The 22,191-nt window shown below is 39.7% G+C and overlaps 2 protein-coding genes across 5 annotated transcripts; both read left to right on the top strand.

The window, feature by feature from the left end:
- Positions 1-1,754: 1,754 nt before the first annotated feature.
- On the top strand, positions 1,755-13,055 carry gtse1 (G-2 and S-phase expressed 1). Of its 4 annotated transcripts, none has more exons than XM_040026554.1 (12): positions 1,755-1,879; positions 2,151-2,190; positions 2,277-2,334; positions 3,297-3,945; positions 4,928-5,095; positions 8,305-8,428; positions 9,352-9,711; positions 10,246-10,300; positions 10,438-10,635; positions 10,751-10,979; positions 11,873-11,989; positions 12,701-13,055. In XM_040026554.1, exons 2-12 carry the CDS (start codon positions 2,169-2,171, stop codon positions 12,785-12,787), a joined length of 2,067 nt encoding a protein of 688 aa, XP_039882488.1. In that variant the 5' UTR covers positions 1,755-1,879; positions 2,151-2,168; the 3' UTR covers positions 12,788-13,055. The 4 variants fall into 4 exon arrangements, with proteins under 4 accessions (XP_039882488.1, XP_039882487.1, XP_039882490.1 ...); XM_040026553.1 differs by having other exon boundaries at positions 8,302-8,428; positions 12,701-13,054; XM_040026556.1 differs by having other exon boundaries at positions 4,928-5,089; positions 12,701-13,053.
- Positions 13,056-16,377: 3,322 nt separating this feature from the next.
- Positions 16,378-19,795, top strand: LOC120729380. The gene is made up of 4 exons (XM_040024910.1): positions 16,378-16,863; positions 17,401-17,641; positions 18,535-18,672; positions 19,372-19,795. The coding sequence occupies exons 1-4, from the start codon at positions 16,679-16,681 to the stop codon at positions 19,639-19,641; spliced, it is 834 nt and encodes a 277-aa protein (XP_039880844.1). The 5' UTR covers positions 16,378-16,678; the 3' UTR covers positions 19,642-19,795.
- Positions 19,796-22,191: the final 2,396 nt, after the last annotated feature.

The following is a 22,191-nucleotide window of genomic DNA, read 5'->3' as shown; positions in this document are numbered from 1 at the left end:
TTATTCTTGTTATTCTTATACAGGAGAGCCTGTTTATTTCCCCTTACATGGTGCTACATTTGTCAGGAAAATGTGGGCTTCAGTATGTCAGCAACAAAACTCAGGTAGGCTGTTCAAATTCAAATTTTATTTGTCACACACACAACCATACACAGTATGACATGTGGAGAAATGCTTATTGCTGTCCAATGCCCAACCAGTAAATGACAGTAAGAACTGACAGTAAGATTTACAGATTACTACAAAATTTACAGATTTTAACTTACAGTAAATTCTTAGTAATTTACAGTAAAAATATGCAAATAACAGTTTACCAAAGAAATTATGAATAAAAATAAATTATAAATTTTAAGAAGTGTGCAAAAAAACAAAACAAACAAACAGTGCGTTTGATGATGTGATGTGTGTGAGAGAGTCCAGTCCTACACCTGGTTCAGGACCCGAATAACCTGGGGAAAGAAGCTCCTCCTCATTCTCTCTGTTTTGGCCTTAAGGGAGCAAAAGCACTTCCCAGACCTCAACACTGAGAAGAGTCCATTGTTGGGATGGGAGAGGTCCATCATAATCTTCCTGGCTTTAGTCTTTCACCACTTGGTGTAGATGGACAGCAGGTCAGGAAGCTCTGATAGAATGATGCGTTCGGCTGAGCGCACCACTCTTTGCAGATCCTGTCAGTCCTGCTTGAGGCTGGGTGCTGGCTGTGGTTTTTAAACGAGGCTCATTAAGGAGCCCAAAGTGTGCCAGGAAAATTTCCCTCACACCATTACATGACCAACAAGAATCATTTATACAAGCCAGGATGGATTTATGCTTTCATGTTGTGGTTCTTACACTAGCACCTTCTGTCACCACAGAAATTGACACTCACCAGACATGCATAATGGACCTTCCATGACCTTCCAAGCTATATAGTTTATGTCTTCCATATTTCCAACTATATCCATAATCACATACTGTGTATGCTACCATTGTATATAGTATATTATCTTACTTTTTTTCATTGATTGTACTTAATTGTATTTTTGTATTTCCTTCATATATCTGTACCTGAGCTGAGGTGACGCAAAAATTTCCCCGTTGTGGGATCAATAAAGTCTTATCTTATCTTATCTTATCTTATCTTTTGGCAAGCCCATGTGTATGAGCCTCACTTTCCTGTTCTAAGTGAAAGGAGCGGTCCCTATGGTGCTTTGGTGCTGTAGCCCATCTGCTTCAAGTTTCTGTGTGTGTGTTGTGTTCAGAGATGTTCTTTTGGACACCTTGGTTGTAAGCAGTGGTTATTTGAATCACTGTGGTCTATATGTGAGTGGTTCTAGCAGGCAGACCAAATTTAGAAGAGAGAGTCTTCATCCACAGATTTTATTATTGTAGTCTATTATTCTATTTAAAAAGCAGTAGAGTACCATTACATGTTATGTAGCAGTCCAATGAATACCGTAGAACTTGTAATGAAAGAACTGTAAAAGAATTGCATTTTTAATCTACATTTTATTCAATGCATGCACATCTTTAATTTAAAAATATACAAAGATGAACGAATTTAACTGCTAAGAGTCATTTTTTTAACTTTTATTACATTTGTATTACTTTCATATGAGCTGTTTTGTTGGGATACTAATTTTTAAAATCGAATTTAAATCAAACAAAATCATAGATGGTAAATGGAAATTGTTCAGACACAAGTTTTAGCTAGCTTTTGACTACAATCCCCAGGACGCCACCGGAGACTCCGTCATAGTCTTTAAACCAATAGTGGCGCATCTATGAGTCACGTGACACGCAGCGCAGCAGATTTGAATTATTTGTGAAATCCTCTGCTTCCACGTCGCTGTTTGAATGCGAAGCAAAAAAGATTTGTGAGGTTTCGGAGGAAATAGAGGTTTGTATTTTAACTTGAATAAAACATTTTCTCCATGGAAATTGTTGGACCATAAAATTATCGAAAATGAATCTTTAAATTGTGAGTTTTACGCTTTTGTCCGTTATTGTTTGACATAGGCGGAGTGCTAAAGAGCTAACGTTAAAGTTAGCATGATAGTCAAAATGGTCGTTTCTAAATTCGCTGGTTTCACTGTTTGTCAGTGTTGGTGTAAAGTTGAATGTTTTTAGGCTATTGTGATAGTAAACCTGCACGTCTGATCTGTTTTCAGAGACGAACAAGCTTACGGATGGACTGTCGAGCTAACAGCGGTGAGTAAGCATTCAGTGACCGTCAGATATCGTACCGTGTGTTTTTAAGCGTTTCATCACTAATCACTTTGATTGTGTCTCAGTAGATGTGTTCTTTCTGCCTGATGAGAAGTTTGACTTTGATGTTTCTCTGTCGCCTGCCAGGTAAAAATCAAAGAGTTTCTATCGAGGTACTGCCAGGAGTTCAGTCACGCACTTTTCTTTTATTTCCGCATTTAAATTCCCACAACATCCTCTGATTGTCCGGCTGCCAACATCCAGAAGACGTGTTTGACATGTGATCTTGCACTAATAAGGTTTACATGCAGGATTTGATCTGCAGCACAGTATAATAACGGACAATATGTAAGCTAATGAAAACTAAACTGAAATGAGCAAACCCACACAAAAAGTCAAATTGACAAAGTAATAAACTATTAACAAGAATATAAAACCATTAAAACTATTGAACAGTATAAAATTAGTAAAACAACATGTCCCAATAGTTCTGTTGTCTTCAACTGTAAATAAGTTTAAGTGAATGTCAACAACTTTTGCAAAACTCTGAACATCCTGGGGTATCTTAAAAGTCAGTTTTAACTGAGTAAAAGCCATCAAGGAGCTCCGCATTTTAACCCTCAACTGTAAAATGCGGATGGGTATTGTCGTCACCCTGCTGGCCGGGCAGGATGGCAGTTGACGTGGACACGCAAGTTTCTCTAAGGATACCCTCATTCATTTTAGATGTAAGCTCTGTAATGTATCATATTAGACCTTGAGTTATTGGTTTAAAAAAACCCTCTAAAGTTTGTTTGGGCGTGTGATTTCTAATTCAAACTACTTAAGTGAATAATATATCTTAATAATTTGAAGGAAAATAAGTTTTCTTACTTTGGTTTTGCCTTTATAGCTCCAAATTTAATTTTAGTAATAACTTGAACTCTTTTTCTCTTCTTTTGTTATGTCGGCATGACACGATTGCTCCACATCACTCTTGCTTTATTTTAAGAAATGCTTTATTTTTTAAAACTGTGTGTAGTCAGCTCCTTGATGTTTAAAGTTTAATTGCTGTGAACTGTTTGTTACTCTTGCTGTGACTTATGCACTAATGTCCTTGTGCTCTGCAGCTCTAGGGGTGATGAAGCTGAAGATGAGGTGTTTGTTGGTCCAGTCAGTCATAAAGAGAAGTGTGTTTCCGTTAATGTGGCGTCTCCCCACGAGAACCATAGCATAACCTGGAGCCCGCTGACGGGAGAACAGCTGGAGGCTGTGTGTCAGGAAGCCCACAGACTAGCAAGTCAGCTGCAGAGCACTGTGTCACACGATGAGAACAGAGACACCACCAGTGTGACCATGGACACCATGACTGAGCAAGAGGAGTTTGTCGAGGATGCTGAGACCAGACTTGGTCTCCTTGCTCAGACCACCAGTGGAGTCAGCCCAAACAAACGACAGACCTTCTGTGTGCAGGACAGTCCACTGAAGCAGATGCCGCCCGTCATCCAGCGCCAACTGCAGAGAGGCAGCGGCTCCAGCATCACTTCATCTATCCGCCCCACTATCACCCCAGCGTCGTCTACCCGCCCTACTTCAAAAAGCAGACTCAGCACCTGCAGCCCTGTGATCCAAGCCAAAGCTCAGCCCAGAACTGCACTTCGAGGGAAATCTACACTAGGTGTTGCTGTTGTGCTGCCGAGCAAACCAACCATTCCAGTGACTTCCTGTTCAACCAACAAGAGCAGAGTGGAAAAGACCAAACTGCAACCACCCAACAGAGTAAGATTTGAGTTTTTAATTCACCCAGTATCGGTCTATAAAAATAGCCACAGGCTTAGCGCTGTTTTCTGGAAGCAGCCTTTGACAGATACCTAATAGGCTTTCTCTGAATCAGTCTTCTCCGAACCCGCCTCTCCTCCCACACTTCCACTACATTTTCATGGCAGTGTGGAAGCGTGTCACATTAAAGGCTTCTCTGTATACCTTTGGCTCTGAGAAGAGAGCGCCGTTTCTGGATCATGTCTTCATATGTATTCCTCCTTACATAATGTAACTTTGGATTTGGGACAGCAAATGGTTCCATAATTTCTGGAAGTGTTCCTGAGCCCGTGCAGTTTCCATGACAGAATCGTGGGTATTTGGGGTATTTTTAATGCCCGAAGAATACAAGCAGTATTTATTTTCTGCTTTATTCCTTGCATGGAAAATGTTTATGATTTCTTTGTTGAACATGCTTTTAAAAAGCAACATTTAAAAAAACAAAAGATTGTAAACATTTCCAATGAATTTCATTAAAATGGATAAGGTGCATTTTCGAATAAGTACTTGACATCTTTAATACTTAAAGATACGAACTGAACACTCCTGTTCCTGTTTTAAAAAGCTTGTTGCTATATTTATACATTACCTTTTGTTTTAAAGAAACTATTCAACAGATGCAAGTGTGATGTTACAGTTACATAACAGATTAATAAATTTGTATTAAACCAATTCATAACGTGATCCTTCCTAGAAAAACTTACAATCTTCTTAAGACTTATTAAAGTAGCAAAAATAAATAGATGAAACAGATTCCTAACCAGGAAGCAAATGTAATAAAATAAACAAAAACAGAAACACAACCAGAACTGACTTTATATGAGCTTTTCTCCTTTTTATTAAAATTTTTATTTTGTGTGTAGATGGTTTAGTAAGAAGTTGTTGGCTTAAAAGCGCCCTATCAACAGATTACAGATGATCTGTTACCTATTACCTGTTTCAGGCAGTGGGCAGTTGGAGGCAAAGCCCGTCTTCTTGTCCCCCTAAAAGGGCCGAGTCCTCTGAGGATTTGCTCTCCGATTCAGCGAGCGTGGCCTCTGACATCAGTGATAGCTCCCTCAACTCCAGTCTCTTGGGAAAACGCGCACTTCCTCGGCCAACCAAGGTAAAGGTAACTGTCTGCATGTTCAAATAGTTCAGTGCAGTGTTTTCGGATTGGGAAAAACATTTACGTTTACTTTGAGTGATATTTACCTGCTGACTTTATTTCTCACTTTGTAAATGAGGTTAACAAAAAACAATAATTATGGAGCTGAAGCGCTTTGATAGGAGTTATGTAGAAGCATCTGAGTCAAGCTTTTTATATTTCCCCCATTTTTTTTATAGCATAGCCTTTTTAACTATGAATCATTAAAAGAATAATGTGTGAAATCTCATCACTAGATGTCAGTAGATTGCATTCAAATGAATTTTGTTTTCTTACCGCTACCAATTCAAATGCATAATCCTAGCTATGGTGGCCTCTGTATGACAAGCAACTGTCATTGCCATTCAGCTGTAGTGAGTAGGCTATCAGCTTACGTCTGCTGTCAATGTTTCCATGTCTGTTTACCCTGGAGGAGGCCGTAAATAGTATAGCAATACTGCAACACCTCAGCAATACTGAGGTCAGTTTTTGAGGATATTTTTAAGCTTTGACTTCAGTTTAGGAAAAGAGGATGAGGTGGAGATGAGGGAGGAGAAGAGAGCAGGGGAGGAGGAGGAGAAAGTGATTATCCACATGTACAAATGTTAAATTGTCAGATATCGTGAAAGAGCCATTCAGGATTTTTAAATTAAAAGTAACTTATAAGGGTTGTGGCCAGTCTGTAGCCACATACATAAAACACGATTAGGAGGAACAGATGTCCACCTCGCCCACTGTAGTCATGATCAACATAGCAGCTTCCACAAACCAGTGCCCACTCCTCTATATTTTTAATGCATTTTACTATGAACACATCAATTTTTTGAAAACTTAATTAAAATAATGGGCGGCACGGTGGTTAGCACTGTTGCCGCACAGCAAGAAGATCCTGAGTTCAATTCCAACATCAGGCCGGGGTCTTTCTGTGTGGAGTTTGCATGTTCTCCCCGTGTTTGCGTGGGTTCCCTCCGGGTACTCCGGCTTCCTCCCACCGTCCAAAGACATGCAGCTTGTGGGGATAAGTTAATTGGATAATCCAAGTTGTATGTACGTAAAAAGGGGGGGGAAAAAAAAAGGATAATCCAAATTGTCACTAGGTGTGAATGTGCGAATGAATGTGAGTGCGAATGGTTGTCTGTCCCTGTGTGTTGGCCCTGCGACAGAGTGGCGACCTGTCCAGGGTGTACCCCGCCTCTCGCCCTATGACAGCTGGGATAGGCTCCAGCGCCCCCCGCGACCCTGAAAAGGAGAAGCGGAAGCGAATGGATGGATGAATTAAAATAACATTGCTGTATTATTAACTAGAGATGGACTGATCCGATATTACGTATCGTATCGGTCCAATACTGACCTAAATTACTGGATTGGATATCGGAGAGAGATTAAAAAAAAAAAAGTAATCCGATCCAAAGTATCACAAAATCACCTCACAAAACGCGCTGCTTGGTGTAACCCAGCTCAGCGCATTGGAGCAGTATGTGTCACGTGATAGAGCGGCTGTTGTCTGCGAGACCTGTCGGTGGTCTGGTGGAGCATTTGGCGCCTCGCTACGTGCTTCCAAACCGCAGCATTTCATCTCAGAGAAAACGATCCCAGAGAAGTAAAGTGTGTAAGTGCATCTCTGAATGTTTGCATAGTATTTCCACATTAAGCTTAACAACTGATATATGGAGCCACAGCTGGACTGGCCATCGGAGTTCCATATTGAGGCGAAAAGGAAGCAATTTGTCCCGTACTTCAGCTAGAATGGGGGGGAAAAAGGCACAAAAAAAGGCAGGAGTTATTCTGTCTTTGCTGCACAGCTGCCTCTTCTTCTCTCATTCTCTCCCCTCTCTCTCCTGTTGCTACTTCAATCATGAAGCTGATCAATGATCAGCTGATCGGCTTTTCTGTCGCAAGTCCCGTCTTACTTGTTTATTTATCACCCACTTTGCACCAGAAAGAGGAAACCAGTGGATAAACAACAGCTGCACATTTAAGCTTGATCAGCTGTTGTTAAACTTGATTTAATATTACTTTCTAGTATCAGCTGATGTTTGCTGGAGCCACAGCTGTAAAAGCTGCTGGTCATGATATCGGTTTGTATATGTGGTGAGAGGGAAACATGAAGATGAAACCATGAGATGTCCTTACTGAATCATCAGAGCTGAACAGGTGATGGAGAAACAGGTTTACCTTTTAGGTGACATGAATGAGTTGAAGGGAAGTAATGAACTGTTTCTGAGAGACAAATAACACCAGGATCCTTTTTTACGTAGCTGACAGCTGGTAACTGCAGGGGCGGGTCTAGCAAAGTTTTGCCAGGGGGGCCAGGTGGGGCATTAACAAGGAAAGGGGGGTACAAAGAAATACTTTTCTTTGTTATTTCATTTAAAATGACTAACTTTTAATAAATAATTATCTGACCAAAGTGGTCATATGATTAAATGTATAGAAATCCATTATTGTATATAGTAACTATTAAGTCTAATATACATCCTACTAAGCTATAGTACATCTTTCTTCTGTTGAAGAAAGATGTTGAATCTATATAAATATTGTAGAAAAATAATTGATTTCTGTGCATTTGTTTTACATGTGCATTAAATTAAAGTTGATTAAGAATTGTGAGGTGGGGGGGTGGTTCTCTAATATTTTTGCTGGGAGTTGGCAACCCTATTAATTAGGTTGTTTAATATTTCTGCTAAGTACTCTTTAAGATACCAGAATAGGGAGGATGGTGCAGCTTTAAGTTTATTAGATTGATCAGTTTTGCTGAACTATAAAATATTTTGGGTGCAGTGTATTTTTTGCATACAAGTATAACAGAATAGCTTTAGTGTTGTTGTTTTTTAAAACTTCAATATGAACTTGTACAAAATGCAACAACATATTTATAAAAAAACAGTTTTATTGATTAAAAAAAAATACATTATATCTGCTTCATATCGTTATCGGCAGATATGCAAAGTTAAGATATCGGTATCGGACATATCGGCCATCTCTATTATTAACAGGACTTTATGTTTGAGAATTATCGTAGGTCACTTTTCACAATTCAAAGGAAAGACCTTTAAAATACAAACCCACTGCAATGTCTGTAGAAGGTAAACAAAGGTTACGTCTGACCCATGGACTACATATAAAAGATAAACATAGATAAATATGTAAAATCACTCATTTGTTTTGGTCATGATTGTGTTTCCTTCCAGCAGAGTGGAGTGAGGAACCTGTCAGGTGGGAAAGCACAGCGTCTTCAGACCAGGAGAAAGAACACGTCCTCATCATCCTCATCTGTATCCAGCTTCAACTCCAGCATCTCTCTTTCCCCGGCTAAAGGTATGCTCACTGCACAATGGTAACAGGAGCTACATGCTAGTACGTTTTAAGAAGAAAAAAAATAAAAAAAATAAAAAAAATGGAATACTGTGAGAGCTCATTTTCCCTCTAGTTTAATTCAAAAGGCTAAGCTTTGAAATTTATGTTTTAATTATTATTATTATTATTATTATTATTAGCTCATGAAAATCAGAAATCCTCTAAAATTATTAGATGTTGATTATTATTATTATTATTATTATTATTATTAATAAACTTAATTGGGGGAAAAAAAAAAGATTTTGAATCAGTCTGTGATGTGGAGGCTTTGGTGAAGCCCAGGTTTTTTTTTTTATTGTAGCAGCTTTAAGCTTGTCTGAATTTTTGGGCTGACTGTTTCTCATCCTCTTAAATATCTCATAGACAGTCTGAGGTATTGTCGCAAGGAAGTTCAGGCTCCATCTGTTGGTGGTTTTGGCACTGTATGTAGGTCCTGCTGGAAAGAATATCTCCGTAAAGCTTTTTATCAGATGGAAGCATGAATTACTCTAAAATCCCCTGAATTGATATTGTAGTCACTAGAACACAGTGCAACAACACTAAAACAGAGAGACTGCAAAAGGTTAACATTGGATTTCAGACAACTTGCACTCTGAGTTTACATGTGGTGGGTACATCTGAATGCAGCATTTGAAGTAGGTTGAGTGCTATAAATAGGCTTGTGGAGGGAGGTTCCTCTAGGTCAGAGTAAATTGGAATGTAAACACAATAAGGTGTTCTCTCCAACTAGCTTAGATTGGTTCTGGTTGGTAGCCTGAAAATGATTTGATCTCTGTCCTGGATGAGTACGTGCAAAGGTTTTATTTGGATGATCGTTTAAAGATTTACTGTACAGCTAAATGGTTAAATATCTACCCTGTTTCACCATCTGTTGCTGCTCTCAGGCAAGGTGAAGTCTACTCTTAACGGGAATCTGAGCAGCTCCACTGGCCCAGCACCCCACAACGTGAACAGCCTCAGCAGGCCACGCAGGTCCACCATCTACAGTGCTGCAGAGTCTGTGTCCTCCACTGCCGCTGGCCGCCGCTCGATATCGACACAGGCCAAGAAGCTGTCTGAGAGTGGCAATGATGCCAAATCCACTCCTCACAAGAGCGCTGAAGCCACGCCCCCCAAAAGACCTGCCTCCAACCTCACCACCTCCACAAGTCGGCTGCAGAGCGGACCAAAGGCCAAATCTAAACCTGAAGCGGTGGTCCTCCCTACACCAAGCACAGGAGGCAAAGGTGTTCACCATGCAAATGGTGAGAAAGTGATGATTAACTCTGAGATATTTGGACATGACAAATAATGGACTAACATCTAACTCATAAATTGAGTGAAACTGACCTTCTGTCTCAGGGTTAAAAAAAAAATCCAGTTTTTGTTTTGTTTAGGGTTTTTTTTTGTTTTTTTTTCCTTCCTTCCCTTTTTGACGGCTTTTGCTGAGTTACCATTGTTAATGTGGGCTTTTTTTCTTCACTGGTGACACCGATGGATCAGCGTGCTCTCAGTGGCAGTATAAATAGTTGCATGGCTTTGGTGATGTTAGTTTTTTTGCAACAACCAGTGTAGTGACTATAAACCAGGCTTTGAAAGGGCTTCTTCCTTTCCTAGTGCTACTTGTAGGGGATTTACTGATTGATGGGGTTTTCTCTTTAATTTTGTCAGGTGTTTGCCTTGCAGTAATAACATGCATTGACAAAACTGTTAATTTGATTTGAGTTCAAAGCAAGATTTTCAGCTTCAGTTTTTCACACTCTGACATGTCTGTCTCACTGTCTTCGTTTTGTCTTTAGATGTCTCAAAGGTGTTTAAGCCAAAGAGGCTGATGTCACTTAACGGCATGGACAGGTAGATGGCAGAACACATATAATTCCTGACACTGTTAAATCTCTGCTGGGTTCTATGTTCCTTCAGTGTTTGATCGAGATGTTGGAGCTGAATGTTACCTGACAGATCAGTGATACTGTAAACTCCTTCTCTTTTAGTCTTCCTCAAAAGCCATCTGCTGGTCCGCTAACACCTTCTGCTATCACATGCAAGTCACTGCAGATGAAGCCACGACGCCCCTCTGCCCTCCCCACTCCAGTTAGACGCAAGGCTTCACTCATTCCCTCTCCAACGCCCAAACCTCCAGCCCTCTCTGACTCTGTCCCCACCTCATATACCAAGCAGCACAGCTGTAGGTAAGATGCTAGAGGCTGCCTTCTAACTGGTCCTTTGCAGATCACCTGGTTGCTCCTTTGACTTCACATGCAAGTGTGTTATTCTTTATTTGTGTCTATATTTGTGTGTGCGCAGCCCCACCCTCACCAATGCACAAGAGGAGGAGGAGGAGCTTGTTGATGCACCTGAAATTCAGCCCTTCTGTCTAGAGGATGATCCCCCTACCACCACACCCTCAAACAGCCAACAGACTGACCAATCAGAGCCCATGGATCCTGGAGCACAGATTCTGGATGAATCAGTGCCCAATGAAAACCTGATTGAACTGGAGCTTAAAGAGGACAGCAACAGCAAGACACAGGAGGTCAGAGGTCACACAGTATACACCATCATAATACAACAGTTATAGTCAGGGAAAAAAATTATTTGAACCCCAGCTGTTTTTGTGATTTTCCCCACTAGCAAAGAAATGATCCTTCTATAATTTCAATGGTAGGTTTATTTGAACAGTGAGAGAAAGAACAATAACAACAAAAATCCAGAAAAGTGCATTTCCAAAAAATTAATTAGCATTTTCATGAAGGACATAAGTATTTGATTTTTGCAAAACACACTTTAGTACTTGATGGCAGAACCTTTGTTGTCAATCACATGGGTCAGACCTGTTTTGTAGTTGGCCACAAGTTTTGCACACATCTCAGGGGGGATTTTGTCCCACTCCTCTCTGCAGATCCTCTCAAAGTCATTAATGTTTCGTGGCTGATGTTTGGCAACTGGAACCTTCAGCTCCCTCCATAGATTTTCTGTGGGAGTAAGACCTGGGGACTGACTAGGCCACTCCAAGACCTTAACACGCTTCTTCTTTAGCCAAAGTTTCCTCCACATGTTCAGGTTCCAGTGCATAACAGGAACAAGCACTGGTACTCTGGTTATATCACCATATGAGATCAAAGGGTTAAACTACACAAGTCTCCTTTTTTGCTTTAATACCAGGTTATCTTCTATTATCGACTCCTTTGAGGTTAAAATGATTTGGAGCCTGACAGATGACCAGATGATTCAGATGCTCTGTAGCTGTATAACTTGCTTCATAATGGTTTAGAAAACAACACAAATTATAATGAATTGTTGCCACACACTCAAAGTTCATTTGCTGTCCAGAGTCAAACTCTTGCATCTTCACTTGTTCAGTCTGATCTGCTGGAGCTGCAGAGCAACTTCAGAGATGATCATCTCACACTCAGTTTTTTTGCTCAGGTTCTCCTTTTGGATCTTCCACCACCCACCCTGCCTCCTCAAGAGAAGCTGCTCATTGACTTGACCAACACCCCTGACTTCATCCGGACCAATAATAAGACTTGCAGTGCAGCTCAGGTAACTTTCACCTCATCTGGGGATAACACCCAAGCCCTTTTTAGAATCTATCAGTCTATTTAAAATTTGTTCATATACCCATTAAGAATTATTGGGATATTTTAATTGGAATTTTAAGACAATAGTTAATGGTGCTTTCAGTTATTGTTTGAATGCTCACTTTTCCCACCGACTATTATTAATTTTATAACCTGTGATCAGTGATATGCCACACACCTGTAAACTGAAATACAGAATCATTTGTTTGTCACCAAATTTTCTCACCTTAACTGAAGAACACATTTATGACCTGTACCACATAGTAGACTCAATTATTTCTGAGAGAATTCCTGTAATGGCTACTTTCACCTGCCCTTAACTTCACCTGTCAAGTGACACTGTTAACCACTGTTAACTATACCACTGGATGTCTCAGCAGTAATGCTCCAAAACACAAAGATAAATTAAGAGAGGCCCAGTTGAGTGACTACAGCTGGCGAAGGTGAAGAAATGTAATGGCTACAGCTGCCTTTTAAGACTATTTATCGATCAAAGCAGCCATGCCTTCAGTCCAATATCGAGGAAAGACAAACTCCACTAGATTTTTAGTTTTTGAATATGTAGTATTTCAACAGATTTGTTTCACTGTGAGGCAGTTTGTTCGTTTGGTGCTTCAGATTTCAGTAACCAGTACCCAAAGCAGCTCTGTAACTGTGCATTTGTTGTTTTCAGCTGATTGATTTGAGCTCTCCGCTTATCAAGTGGAGTCCTGAGGACAAGACTGAGAACAATGCTCCCCTCATCAACCTGTCCTTCTGATCGTCATCCTCCTTAAGTACTGGATCTGTGCACATTACTGAACCACCACCTCTCCGTCTTCAGAAACTCTAATAATCCAACTGATTCTGAGTTTTTAATCAGTGGAGTCTTTCCTACAGTGGGGTACACAAACATAAATGTTTTACATAAAATATTCTGAAATTGCTCAAGTGTCTCTACAACTAATTGTACTTTTATTTCTCTTGATTTTGCTGCTTATTGTTTGAATAAATCTTGTTAATGATGTTGTAAACACTCCAGTGATCCTGGCTTCCTGAAGTTCACTTGAAGAAGAAATATTTATATAATATGCATAGATAATAATATAGATCAACTTTACTATGTGTTCAAAGTCAGAGTTGCACTGCAGAAAAAGGACTTGTCAGCTGACTGGCAGAACATGGTTTTAGATATAAAAACAGGACAGTTTCATTATCAATGAGGAGGAATTCCTTGAAGTGACAAAGATGTCACTCGACTGAGACCTGGAGACCTATGAAAGGGAGGTATATAAACATAACATATCTGCAATGCAGGGAATAAGTCGCTTCAATATTCATACACTATCAAAAGTCACTGGAGTTACCTGGTGTTTTATGTAAAAATCAGACAATGTTTGATTTAGGCTAAAATGTGTTTGTGTATGAGAAACAAATGAATCTCACTCATCTTTGCAGTGGTGAAATGCAGGCTTCTGAAGAGTTTTTGCAACAATTGCAAGGCAGTAATTGTAGTTTATGGAGAACTGCGACTTTATCAAGATTCAGGGTAGTTGTGAAAATCTAAGATGTGATGAATAATTTCACAAGAAAAAAGAACAGGAAGTTCCAACGAAAACACATCTATTGGAAAGTCAAAAGTTGATTTATCTAAGAAATGATGTAAACTGCAGCGTGTCTCAGGAGGTGTCACGATGCAGTTTAACCTATAAGCCGAATTCTACATGAATCACAACACTTGCAGGTAGAAGTGAGCAGAGCAAAGGACTACAACGTCAAGATGGACAGAGAAATTGCACTTGAAGCTTTGGGTGCAATTTGCAATGCCCAAATCACTTCTGTTCAAAAACAAAGAGCAGACGCTCACGATGGAGCTTTCCAAAGAGCAAGCTTTTCCTGCTCCGCTGCACCAACGCTGTCTGTCAAAACTCTCATTCATGCAGTCGCAGATGGAAATCAAACCTGGTAAATATTGTAATATAAACTATTCTTAAGACTTGTGCTGATGTCATTCCTCCAAAAAGTTAACGTGAGTTTTTCAGTTTTTTTGTAGCAGTATATTATATTTGAGTATAAGACTACAGACTCACAGTCAGGTGTAGTTTCCAAAGCTCAAACAATTTTGACAACAATGTTGCAGTTTGGTTTGCAGAGAGCGAGAAAACATCCAGTGAAAGAGCAGCATTTCTTTTCTTCTTTTGTTGATGGTCAGAAGGTTTATTCTGACCCTAATCTCAGCTGTCTTTCTCAACTTGCAGCCCAATGTCAAGAAACAACTTTGCCAGAATTCAACATGTTCTGCAAGATGAAGTCAAACAGAAACGTAACGGCTACATCTTCCTTTCAAGACCCTCAAAAATATTTTAGATGAGGGTTTTTTGAATATGTAGTATTTCAACAGATTTGTGTTTCACTGGGATGCAGTTTGTTCCTTTGGTGTTTCAGATTTCAGTAACCTTGCACCCAAAGCAGCTCTGTAACTGCATTTTGTTTTGTTTTCAGCTGATTGATTTGAGCTCTCCGCTTATCAAGTGGAGTCCTGAGGACAAGACTGAGAACAATGCTCCCCTCATCAACCTGTCCTTCTGATCACCATCCTCCTTAAGTACTGGATCTGTGCACATTACTGAACCACCACCTCTCCGTCTTCAGAAACTCTAATAATCCAACTGATTCTGAGTTTTTAATCAGTGGAGTCTTTCCTACAGTGGAGTACACAAACATAAATGTTTTACATAAAATCTTCTGAAATTGCTCAAGTGTCTCTACAACTAATTGTACTTTTATTTCTCTTGATTTTGCTGCTTATTGTTTGAATAAATCCCTTCAATATTCATACACTATCGAAATTCACGAGGTACTTCATGAGGTAGTCACCTGGTAAGGTTTTCCAACAGACTTGAATGAGTTCCCAGAGATGTTGAGCACTTGCTGGCCATTTTGCCTTCACTCTGTGGTCCATCTCAGCTCAAACCATATCCATTGGGTTCAGGTGAGGTGACTGTGGAGGCCAGGCCATCTAGCGCAGCACTCCATCCCTCACACAGCCTGGAGGTGTGTTTGGGGTCATTGTCCTGTTGAAAAATAAATGATGGTCCAACTAAACCAAACCAGATGGGATGGCATGTCGCTGCAGGATCTATTTGTCCATAAATGCCTGATTCACACAGTCTTCTCTGAACAGTTGATGTAGAGATGAGTCTGCTACTGGAACTCTGTGTGACATTTATCTGGGCTCTAATCTGAGGTGCTGCTAACTTGTGATTTCTGAGGCTGGTGACTCACATGAATTTATCCTCAGCACCAGAGGTCGTCCTTTCCTGGGGTGGTCCTCATGTGAGCCAGTTTCATCATAGCGCATGATGGTTTTTGCAGCTGAACTTGGGGACAGATGACCTTCAGTTCTTAAAATATTGATGCACTGTTGTTTGTCTTTACTTAGCTGATTGGTTCTTGCCATTATATGAATTCTAACAGTTGTCATACATCATGAAGCTTATTGAGAGATGGCCAAGGGTTTGCAGCGCTGTCAACAAAGCTAAGGGTGACTACTTTCAGGAATCTGAGACAAAAAACATAAAACATATTTAGAGTTTATATTTATATTTATCCATTTTTTTCCTTTGCTCCATAATTCCATATATCTAGTTTTGTACATTTAATGTCTTCAGTTTGTATCTACAATGTAGAAAGTAGTAAAAATAAAGAAAAAACATTAAATGAGAGTGTGTACATGAGAGGACACCCTACCATGTAATTCATCTAGTGATGTGGGGCCACAGATGTTGACATAGGGAAGTGAGACACACATGAACAAAGGATTCCACCTGTTCTGGGCGCACACTTACAAATGTGACATCTTTCTTCTACTGTTTCTATTGGTAACTATATTTGGGGAACTCAAAGCACTGTAATTTAAGTAAAATACCATGGAAAGTACTCCAGAAGTTGCAGGCTGTAATTGATGCCACTGAATTTTTGTTGAACATAAATCTGCAATTGCAAGAAGTAGTGTCAACAGACCACAGGAAGGGGGGCAGTTTGTCCACAGGGTGAGGAAAATATGTACATCCTTTTTCACTTTAATTCAGTTTGTACAGAGCAAAAAATTCCAGAAGAAGTTCAACTGTCCTTTTCTTTTTGTGAAGGTCAAAAAGTCAAGAAAAGTCAGAGCACGAGAAGTAGGCAAAAGCCAAGGGACGCTTGGACCTTTATTTTATCCCCCTGCCCTCTTGTCATTTATCATCCACTCCAAAAAAACAACAAGTTTCCTCCTTTTTTAAAAAAAAATAAACAAGAGCTAATTCTTGCAGGCTTGCTGAATCCAACTTCTGCAAATGAAACCGAGGTTACTGAATAATTGTAATAATGGTATTTTGTTTTTAAAGTGGCAAACTGTGACTGTATCAAGATTCAGGGTGTGGATGCAGTTGTGAAAGTCTAAGAGATGATGAATAATTTTGCAACTGGAAAAAAGAGAAGAACAGAAAGTTCCAATGAAAACACGCCTATTGGAAGGTGAAAAAGTCAAAAGTTGATTTATCTAAGAAATTATGCAAACTGGGTTTACGTCATAAACAGTGTAACATATAAGCCCAATTCTGCACGAGCCACAACACTTGCAGGTAGAAGTGAGCAGAGCAAAGGACTACAACATCAAGACAACGTCAAGATGGACAGACAAGTTGCACTTGAAGCTTTGGGTGCAGTTTGCAATGCCCAGATCACTTCTGTTCAAAACCAAAGAGCAGGAGGTCACGCTGGAGTTTTCCAAAGAGCAAGCTTTCCCAGCTCAGCAGCACCAACGCTGTCTATAAACAGTCTCATTTGTGCAATCGCAGATGGAGATCAAACCTGGTAAATATTGTAATATTATAAACTATTCTTAAGACTTGCGCTGATGTCATTCCTCAAAAAGGGAACGTGAGTTCTCAAATTTTTTTTGTAGCAGTATATTATATTGGAGTAATGGTGCAAAATGGTGGCACAGTGGTTAGCACTGTTGCCTCACAGCAAGAAGGTCAATTCCACCATCTGGGGTCCTTCTGTGTGCATGTTCTCCCCATGTTCTACTTTGGCTTCCTCCCACTATCCAAAGACCTGCAGTTAGTGGGCATAGGTTAACTGGAAACTCTAAATTGCCCTAAGGCAGCTGGGATAGGCTCCAGCACCCCCCTCCACACAACCCTGAAAAGGTTAAGAGGATGGATGGGATATTATATTGAGATTCACAGTCAGGATGTCGTTTCTAAAGCTCAAAGAATTTTGACAACAATGTTGCAGTTTGGTTTGCAGAGAGTGAGAAAACATCCAGTGAAAGAGCAGCATTTCTTTCTTTTGTTGATGGTCAGGTTTATTCAGACCCTAATCTCAGCTGTCTTTCTCAACTTGCAGCCCAGTGTCAAGAAACAACTTTGCCAGAATTCAACGTGTTCTGCAAGATGGAGGGCAATGTTCAGGCTCTGACACCTGTTTTCGAACTGCACCACAAGAAAGGTCTTTCATCATCAATGAGAGCGAATTCTTTGATCCGAAATTTGACTACGATTTCTCTGGTCTCCAAGACACAGAGACCTATTACAGAGGCGGAGAGGTGTATGAACGACCAAGTGGTTGGTACCGTTTTGCCCTCAAGGTAAATTTGTCTTTGAATTGAGATCAGCATCAACCATCTTATTCATGCTCATTACTTAGAGTCTAAGCTGCTTTGATCTTTAAGCCGGGCTGTAGAGCACAAATTCAATGACATCCCAGTAAAATACTTTTTGGGCTTCAGATATTTGCAATCATTAGAAAGTTGAAACTTCTGGTTCCCTGAATTTCCTTCCAGCTCATTTTTGAAACTAAACTAGAAGTTCATTAGTGTTCTCAACAATATTCTTCTTCTTCAGTTTCTTGGAAATCAATAACTGCATTTAGTCCTCTCTTTTATGTCAAATACTAGGCATTTAAAAAAAAAAAAAACTACAGAAATAGAATTATAAGAAAACAATATAACAAATCATCTGTAAAGAATTTTCTGCAAAGAATTTTCTTAAGTGACACAAATAAGATCGTATTTGGTCTCAACTCACACCTTAAAAAACTAATTTGACCTGATTTAATTAACTGTATGCAGTCTGTTACTTCCAGAGTGCTTTCCAGGTAGTGCACTGGAAATGAATTGACCTCAAAATAAAAATGTAGAGAGGTGAACAGTGTCAATGGAACTAGAACTGGGTTTGAAAAAGAATAGTTAAACAGTTATTTAGCATATTACATATCATATGTGTGTTATAAGCATAACTGGTACATCATGATGCTCTTAAGTAGTAGAAAATAAAAGACAGCCAAATATCTGACTCTCCGCATTCAAAGTAAGATCAATAGAATAGTTTGTCCCAAAGGTAAAGCACTTTGAAATGCTATATGTACAACGTGCAGAAGATCAGACTTTAATTGAAGATACAGTTTGCAGAGATGAACTATGGACTGTCTGAAACAAATACAGGTCCAGATACACCTGCATCACCTCATATTTTGTCACAGGTCCTGAATAAGTATGATGGAAATACATGGCTGGGAACTCGGTACCGAAGCACTGCGTCAGTGCCAGGGGAGTGGCCTGTGTCCTACCATGGGACATCTAAGGAAGGAGCTGGGGGCATCATCGAAGGATTCTACAAGGTTTGATTATGTTATCATCACAACCCATTATTTTACCCAGTACAATTGCTTTACAGTAACAATTTTATATGATGTATAATTGTGATATTTAATATTTTGAAATTGCATGGAATGTCACCAACTGTCCCACTTTATGAATATTCCTGGTCTCTTATTCCACACGCTGAGATGCTGAGACTGTGTCCCATGCAGCACTTCAGTTTTCTAAAGTCTGGATTTTATCCCAGGATTGAGAAAAGAGTCAAAAAGAGAGTTAAATGGTTTTGTCACATGTCAAGTCACAAGCTATGAAAATCTCAGCACAACACAAAGAAAAGGAAATGCAGTAAATAGCAGTTATGTGACTGTAAGAGGACGCCTGCATGTCTAGGACCTCAGGAGCAAACTGTAGCTGTACTTATACTTGTTGAGCATTGTTGAGCAAAAGTGTTGAGAAAGCTTTTTCCTATGAATAATGTCAAAAACCTGTAAGCTGCAGGTTTTTGTATATTTATTTATTTATTGTTATTTATCTCTGTCAGAATATTTTTCCATAGCATGTCCATTGTTATGGCACATAAACGTATTTATGCCATATAAGAGCTGCTCACCCTTTAAGCCACTTCAGTGCTCTTTCTGTCCTATTTCCATATTAGGCCTGTATTTAATGTATCAGTATTTAATAATATAATATATATATATCTTACTTTTATTTAACAGCCAGGTCCAGGTCAGGCCTATGGCAGAGGGATTTATTCTACCCCTTACGTCAATGAAGCTGTCTCTTATGCCAAAACCTTCACTTCTCAAAAGAATGGCAAGCAATACAACGTGATTCTGCAAAATCGGATCAACCCACAGTACAGGCAGAAACACAACAACGACAAGTACTGGCTGGTTCCCATCCCGTCTGTGTTCTCAGCTCAAGAAGAGCAGGCGATAGTAGAGCAGGCCATCCGCCCTTATGGTCTTCTGTTGAAGGAGGTCTAAAAGAGCAAGAAAGGTCCCCCAAAACCTGCAAACTTGACCTGAAGCACATCAACTAGAAGCACAACCTGTTGTTGTCAGATTAAATGTGAAGATGAATGTGGGAAAATGATATCACTGCTGTTTGCATGTGTACGAAAAGATTAAACGAACCGCTTCAAACATCTGCGTCTGTGAATTTCTTGAACTGAAAACTATTTTTCTTGTTCATTTTTCAGTGTTCAATGTTGCATTCAGTTATGACTAAACCTGCTATGTTTTCATTACTTTTTAGACTATAGTTGAGAAAAGCATTCAGACCTTTCAGAATGCATATTGAAGGGTGATGTGTTATTTCTTTTCCTCTGCTGAAAAGGTTTCCACTTAATAGATTTTCTTTAGAGGTTTCTTCCCGTTAAAGGGGAATTTTTCTTTCTTCGCCAGGTGCCTGCTTATAGGGCAGGGGTAGGCAACTCCAGGCTTTGAGTGTCGGTGTCCTGCAGGTTTTAGATGTGTTCTTGATCCAACACAGCTGATTCAAATTGCTAAATGACCTCCTCAACATGTCTTGAAGTTCTCCAGAAGCCTGGTAATGAACTCATCATTTGATTCAGGTGTGTTGAACCAGGGTGAGATCAAAAACCCTCAGGACACCGGCACTCGAGGCCTGGAGTTGGACCCTTACAATACAACAAAAACCTTACAAGAAAAAGGGCATTGAGGTGACCTTTGACATCAACAAGCTTTTGAAATGATTCTGGTTAGATATTCTATTGCTGTTCTTAGCAGAATTGGTATAGTTCATTTACATCGGATAAGTTCCTGGAGGGGACCCAGCTTTCCAGCATGGCCCACAATATTCAATAGGGCAATAGGGATAGGTTTGTACGAAGGGACATGGGGAAAAAAAAAAAATTAAGACGGACTTTTGCGAGATCTCGCAAAACAAACTCGGGATCTCGCAAAAGTTGAATTCCAACAATGTTGGCAGCTACTTAGTTGTAATATTACTCTTTCTGGGTCACAAAATACACTTTTAAGATATTTTAAGGCATGAATGTAGTTGTGTAAACGTCAGATATCTGCTCAGTTTACAAGACATCACATATTTGCAAAAGTGCTGCGACGTTTTCGGAGATGAAACCCGAGTTAGTCGGTCTTAATTTTTTTTTCTCCCATGTCCCCTGCAGAGCTCCGTAGGTTTGAGGTCAGGGCTTTGGGAAAACTATTCCAGGAGGCTAATGTTAGCATTTTTATCCATTCCGAAAACCAGTTTTAATGTGTTTTTTTTGGATCTTTGTCGAGTTGGAAAGCCCAACTGTGCTCAAGTTTCACTTGCCACCTTCTTTGATACAGAGTTGAAGAATTTGGAGGTAATCCTTTCTTCATTATTCCACCCACTTTGTGCAATATACTGGTACCACTAGCAGCGAAACAAGCCAGAGTATGACAGTCCCACCACCTTGCTTAAAACGTCACCTTTACTTCTCCGAACATGCCTCTTTTCATTTGTCATTGTGTCTCCTGAAGAAATTTGGCTTGTTCATGTCAGTAATTTCAAGTTTCAGTTGAGCATGATGGTGTGGAATCTGGAGCAGGGGTTTTCTTACTTTGTCAGCACCCTCTCAATCCATGGTGATGTAAAATGTGTCTTTGTGGACATTGACACTAGTGTTCTGGCATTTTCCAGTTCATGGCAGGCTCTAACCTTGGTGGGTCTTGGGCATTAACTGAAAATCCTAACCATCATTTTTTTTTCTTTTTTTTTATTAATGTCATAGCAAAGTGGTGATACAGCTGAATAACTCATAATTTCATACAACTGTTTGAACTAATCTTGAAATATGCAGTTGTTTACAATTTGCTCTAAGGGACCTGGTCAACCTGTGTGATTCTGTAATGCTCCTTTTTAGATTTTCACTCAGTTCCTTGGATTTTCCCTCTGTTCCAAGTATTGGTCAGTCCACTGAGTGCTGTCAAACAAATCAATTTTATCCTGAGAAACTACCAGATGCAGTCAGTCATGATTACCAATGAGATGTTATTAGACCTTGGCCTTGTCAAGTTAAAATACTTTGTATAACATTCAGTACTACTTATCAAAAGAGAAAGTCAGAAAGCCAGATAGTGAAACAGAATCTGCCTTTCAAGTCAAGCTCAAAAATATGTAAAAGCTTTAAAAACTGCTTACTGCACACATGCATATATATACTGCTTAGTTGCACACACACACACACACACACACACACACACGTGTATTTATATAAAAATGTTTAATTGTAATCCAGGCCCTATCTTTCTATGGCTGTTGAATATCCCAACCAGTTTCCCTAGAGAGGACAGGTTTACTGTTTTAAGATTAAAGGAGTGAAACACCACAGGACACTGCAGGCAATTTGTCCTCATGGCATCTGTTGAAAGAGGTCAAGAAGAGCATGTAAGGTCACACGAAATGTAAAACTTTGACAAAATGTCCATTTGTAATCTGTGCAAAATACTTGATGCTGTAATGTCCATCGTCAGAAAACACCAGAGGTAACTTTAAGATACAGCGACATTTAAGCACATGCCTGA

This window comes from Simochromis diagramma, unplaced genomic scaffold (assembly GCF_900408965.1).
Source record: "Simochromis diagramma unplaced genomic scaffold, fSimDia1.1 OVJJ01000293.1, whole genome shotgun sequence".
NCBI lineage: Eukaryota > Metazoa > Chordata > Actinopteri > Cichliformes > Cichlidae > Simochromis > Simochromis diagramma.
Note: the sequence above shows the minus strand (reverse complement) of the source record. Positions and strands in the feature narration are given on the sequence as shown.

Coding starts and splice junctions, on each gene's coding strand:
- gtse1 (XM_040026553.1), top strand. CDS start 2,169: ATGGACTGTCGAGCTAACAGCG. Junction 9,712..10,245: donor AGGTGTTCACCATGCAAATG/GTGAGAAAGTGA, acceptor TTTTGTCTTTAG/ATGTCTCAAAGGTGTTTAAG. Junction 10,980..11,872: donor GCAACAGCAAGACACAGGAG/GTCAGAGGTCAC, acceptor TTTTTTGCTCAG/GTTCTCCTTTTGGATCTTCC.
- LOC120729380 (XM_040024910.1), top strand. CDS start 16,679: ATGGACAGACAAGTTGCACTTGAAGCTTTGGGTGCAGTTTGCAATGCC. Junction 17,642..18,534: donor GGTACCGTTTTGCCCTCAAG/GTAAATTTGTCT, acceptor ATTTTGTCACAG/GTCCTGAATAAGTATGATGG. Junction 18,673..19,371: donor TCATCGAAGGATTCTACAAG/GTTTGATTATGT, acceptor TTTATTTAACAG/CCAGGTCCAGGTCAGGCCTA.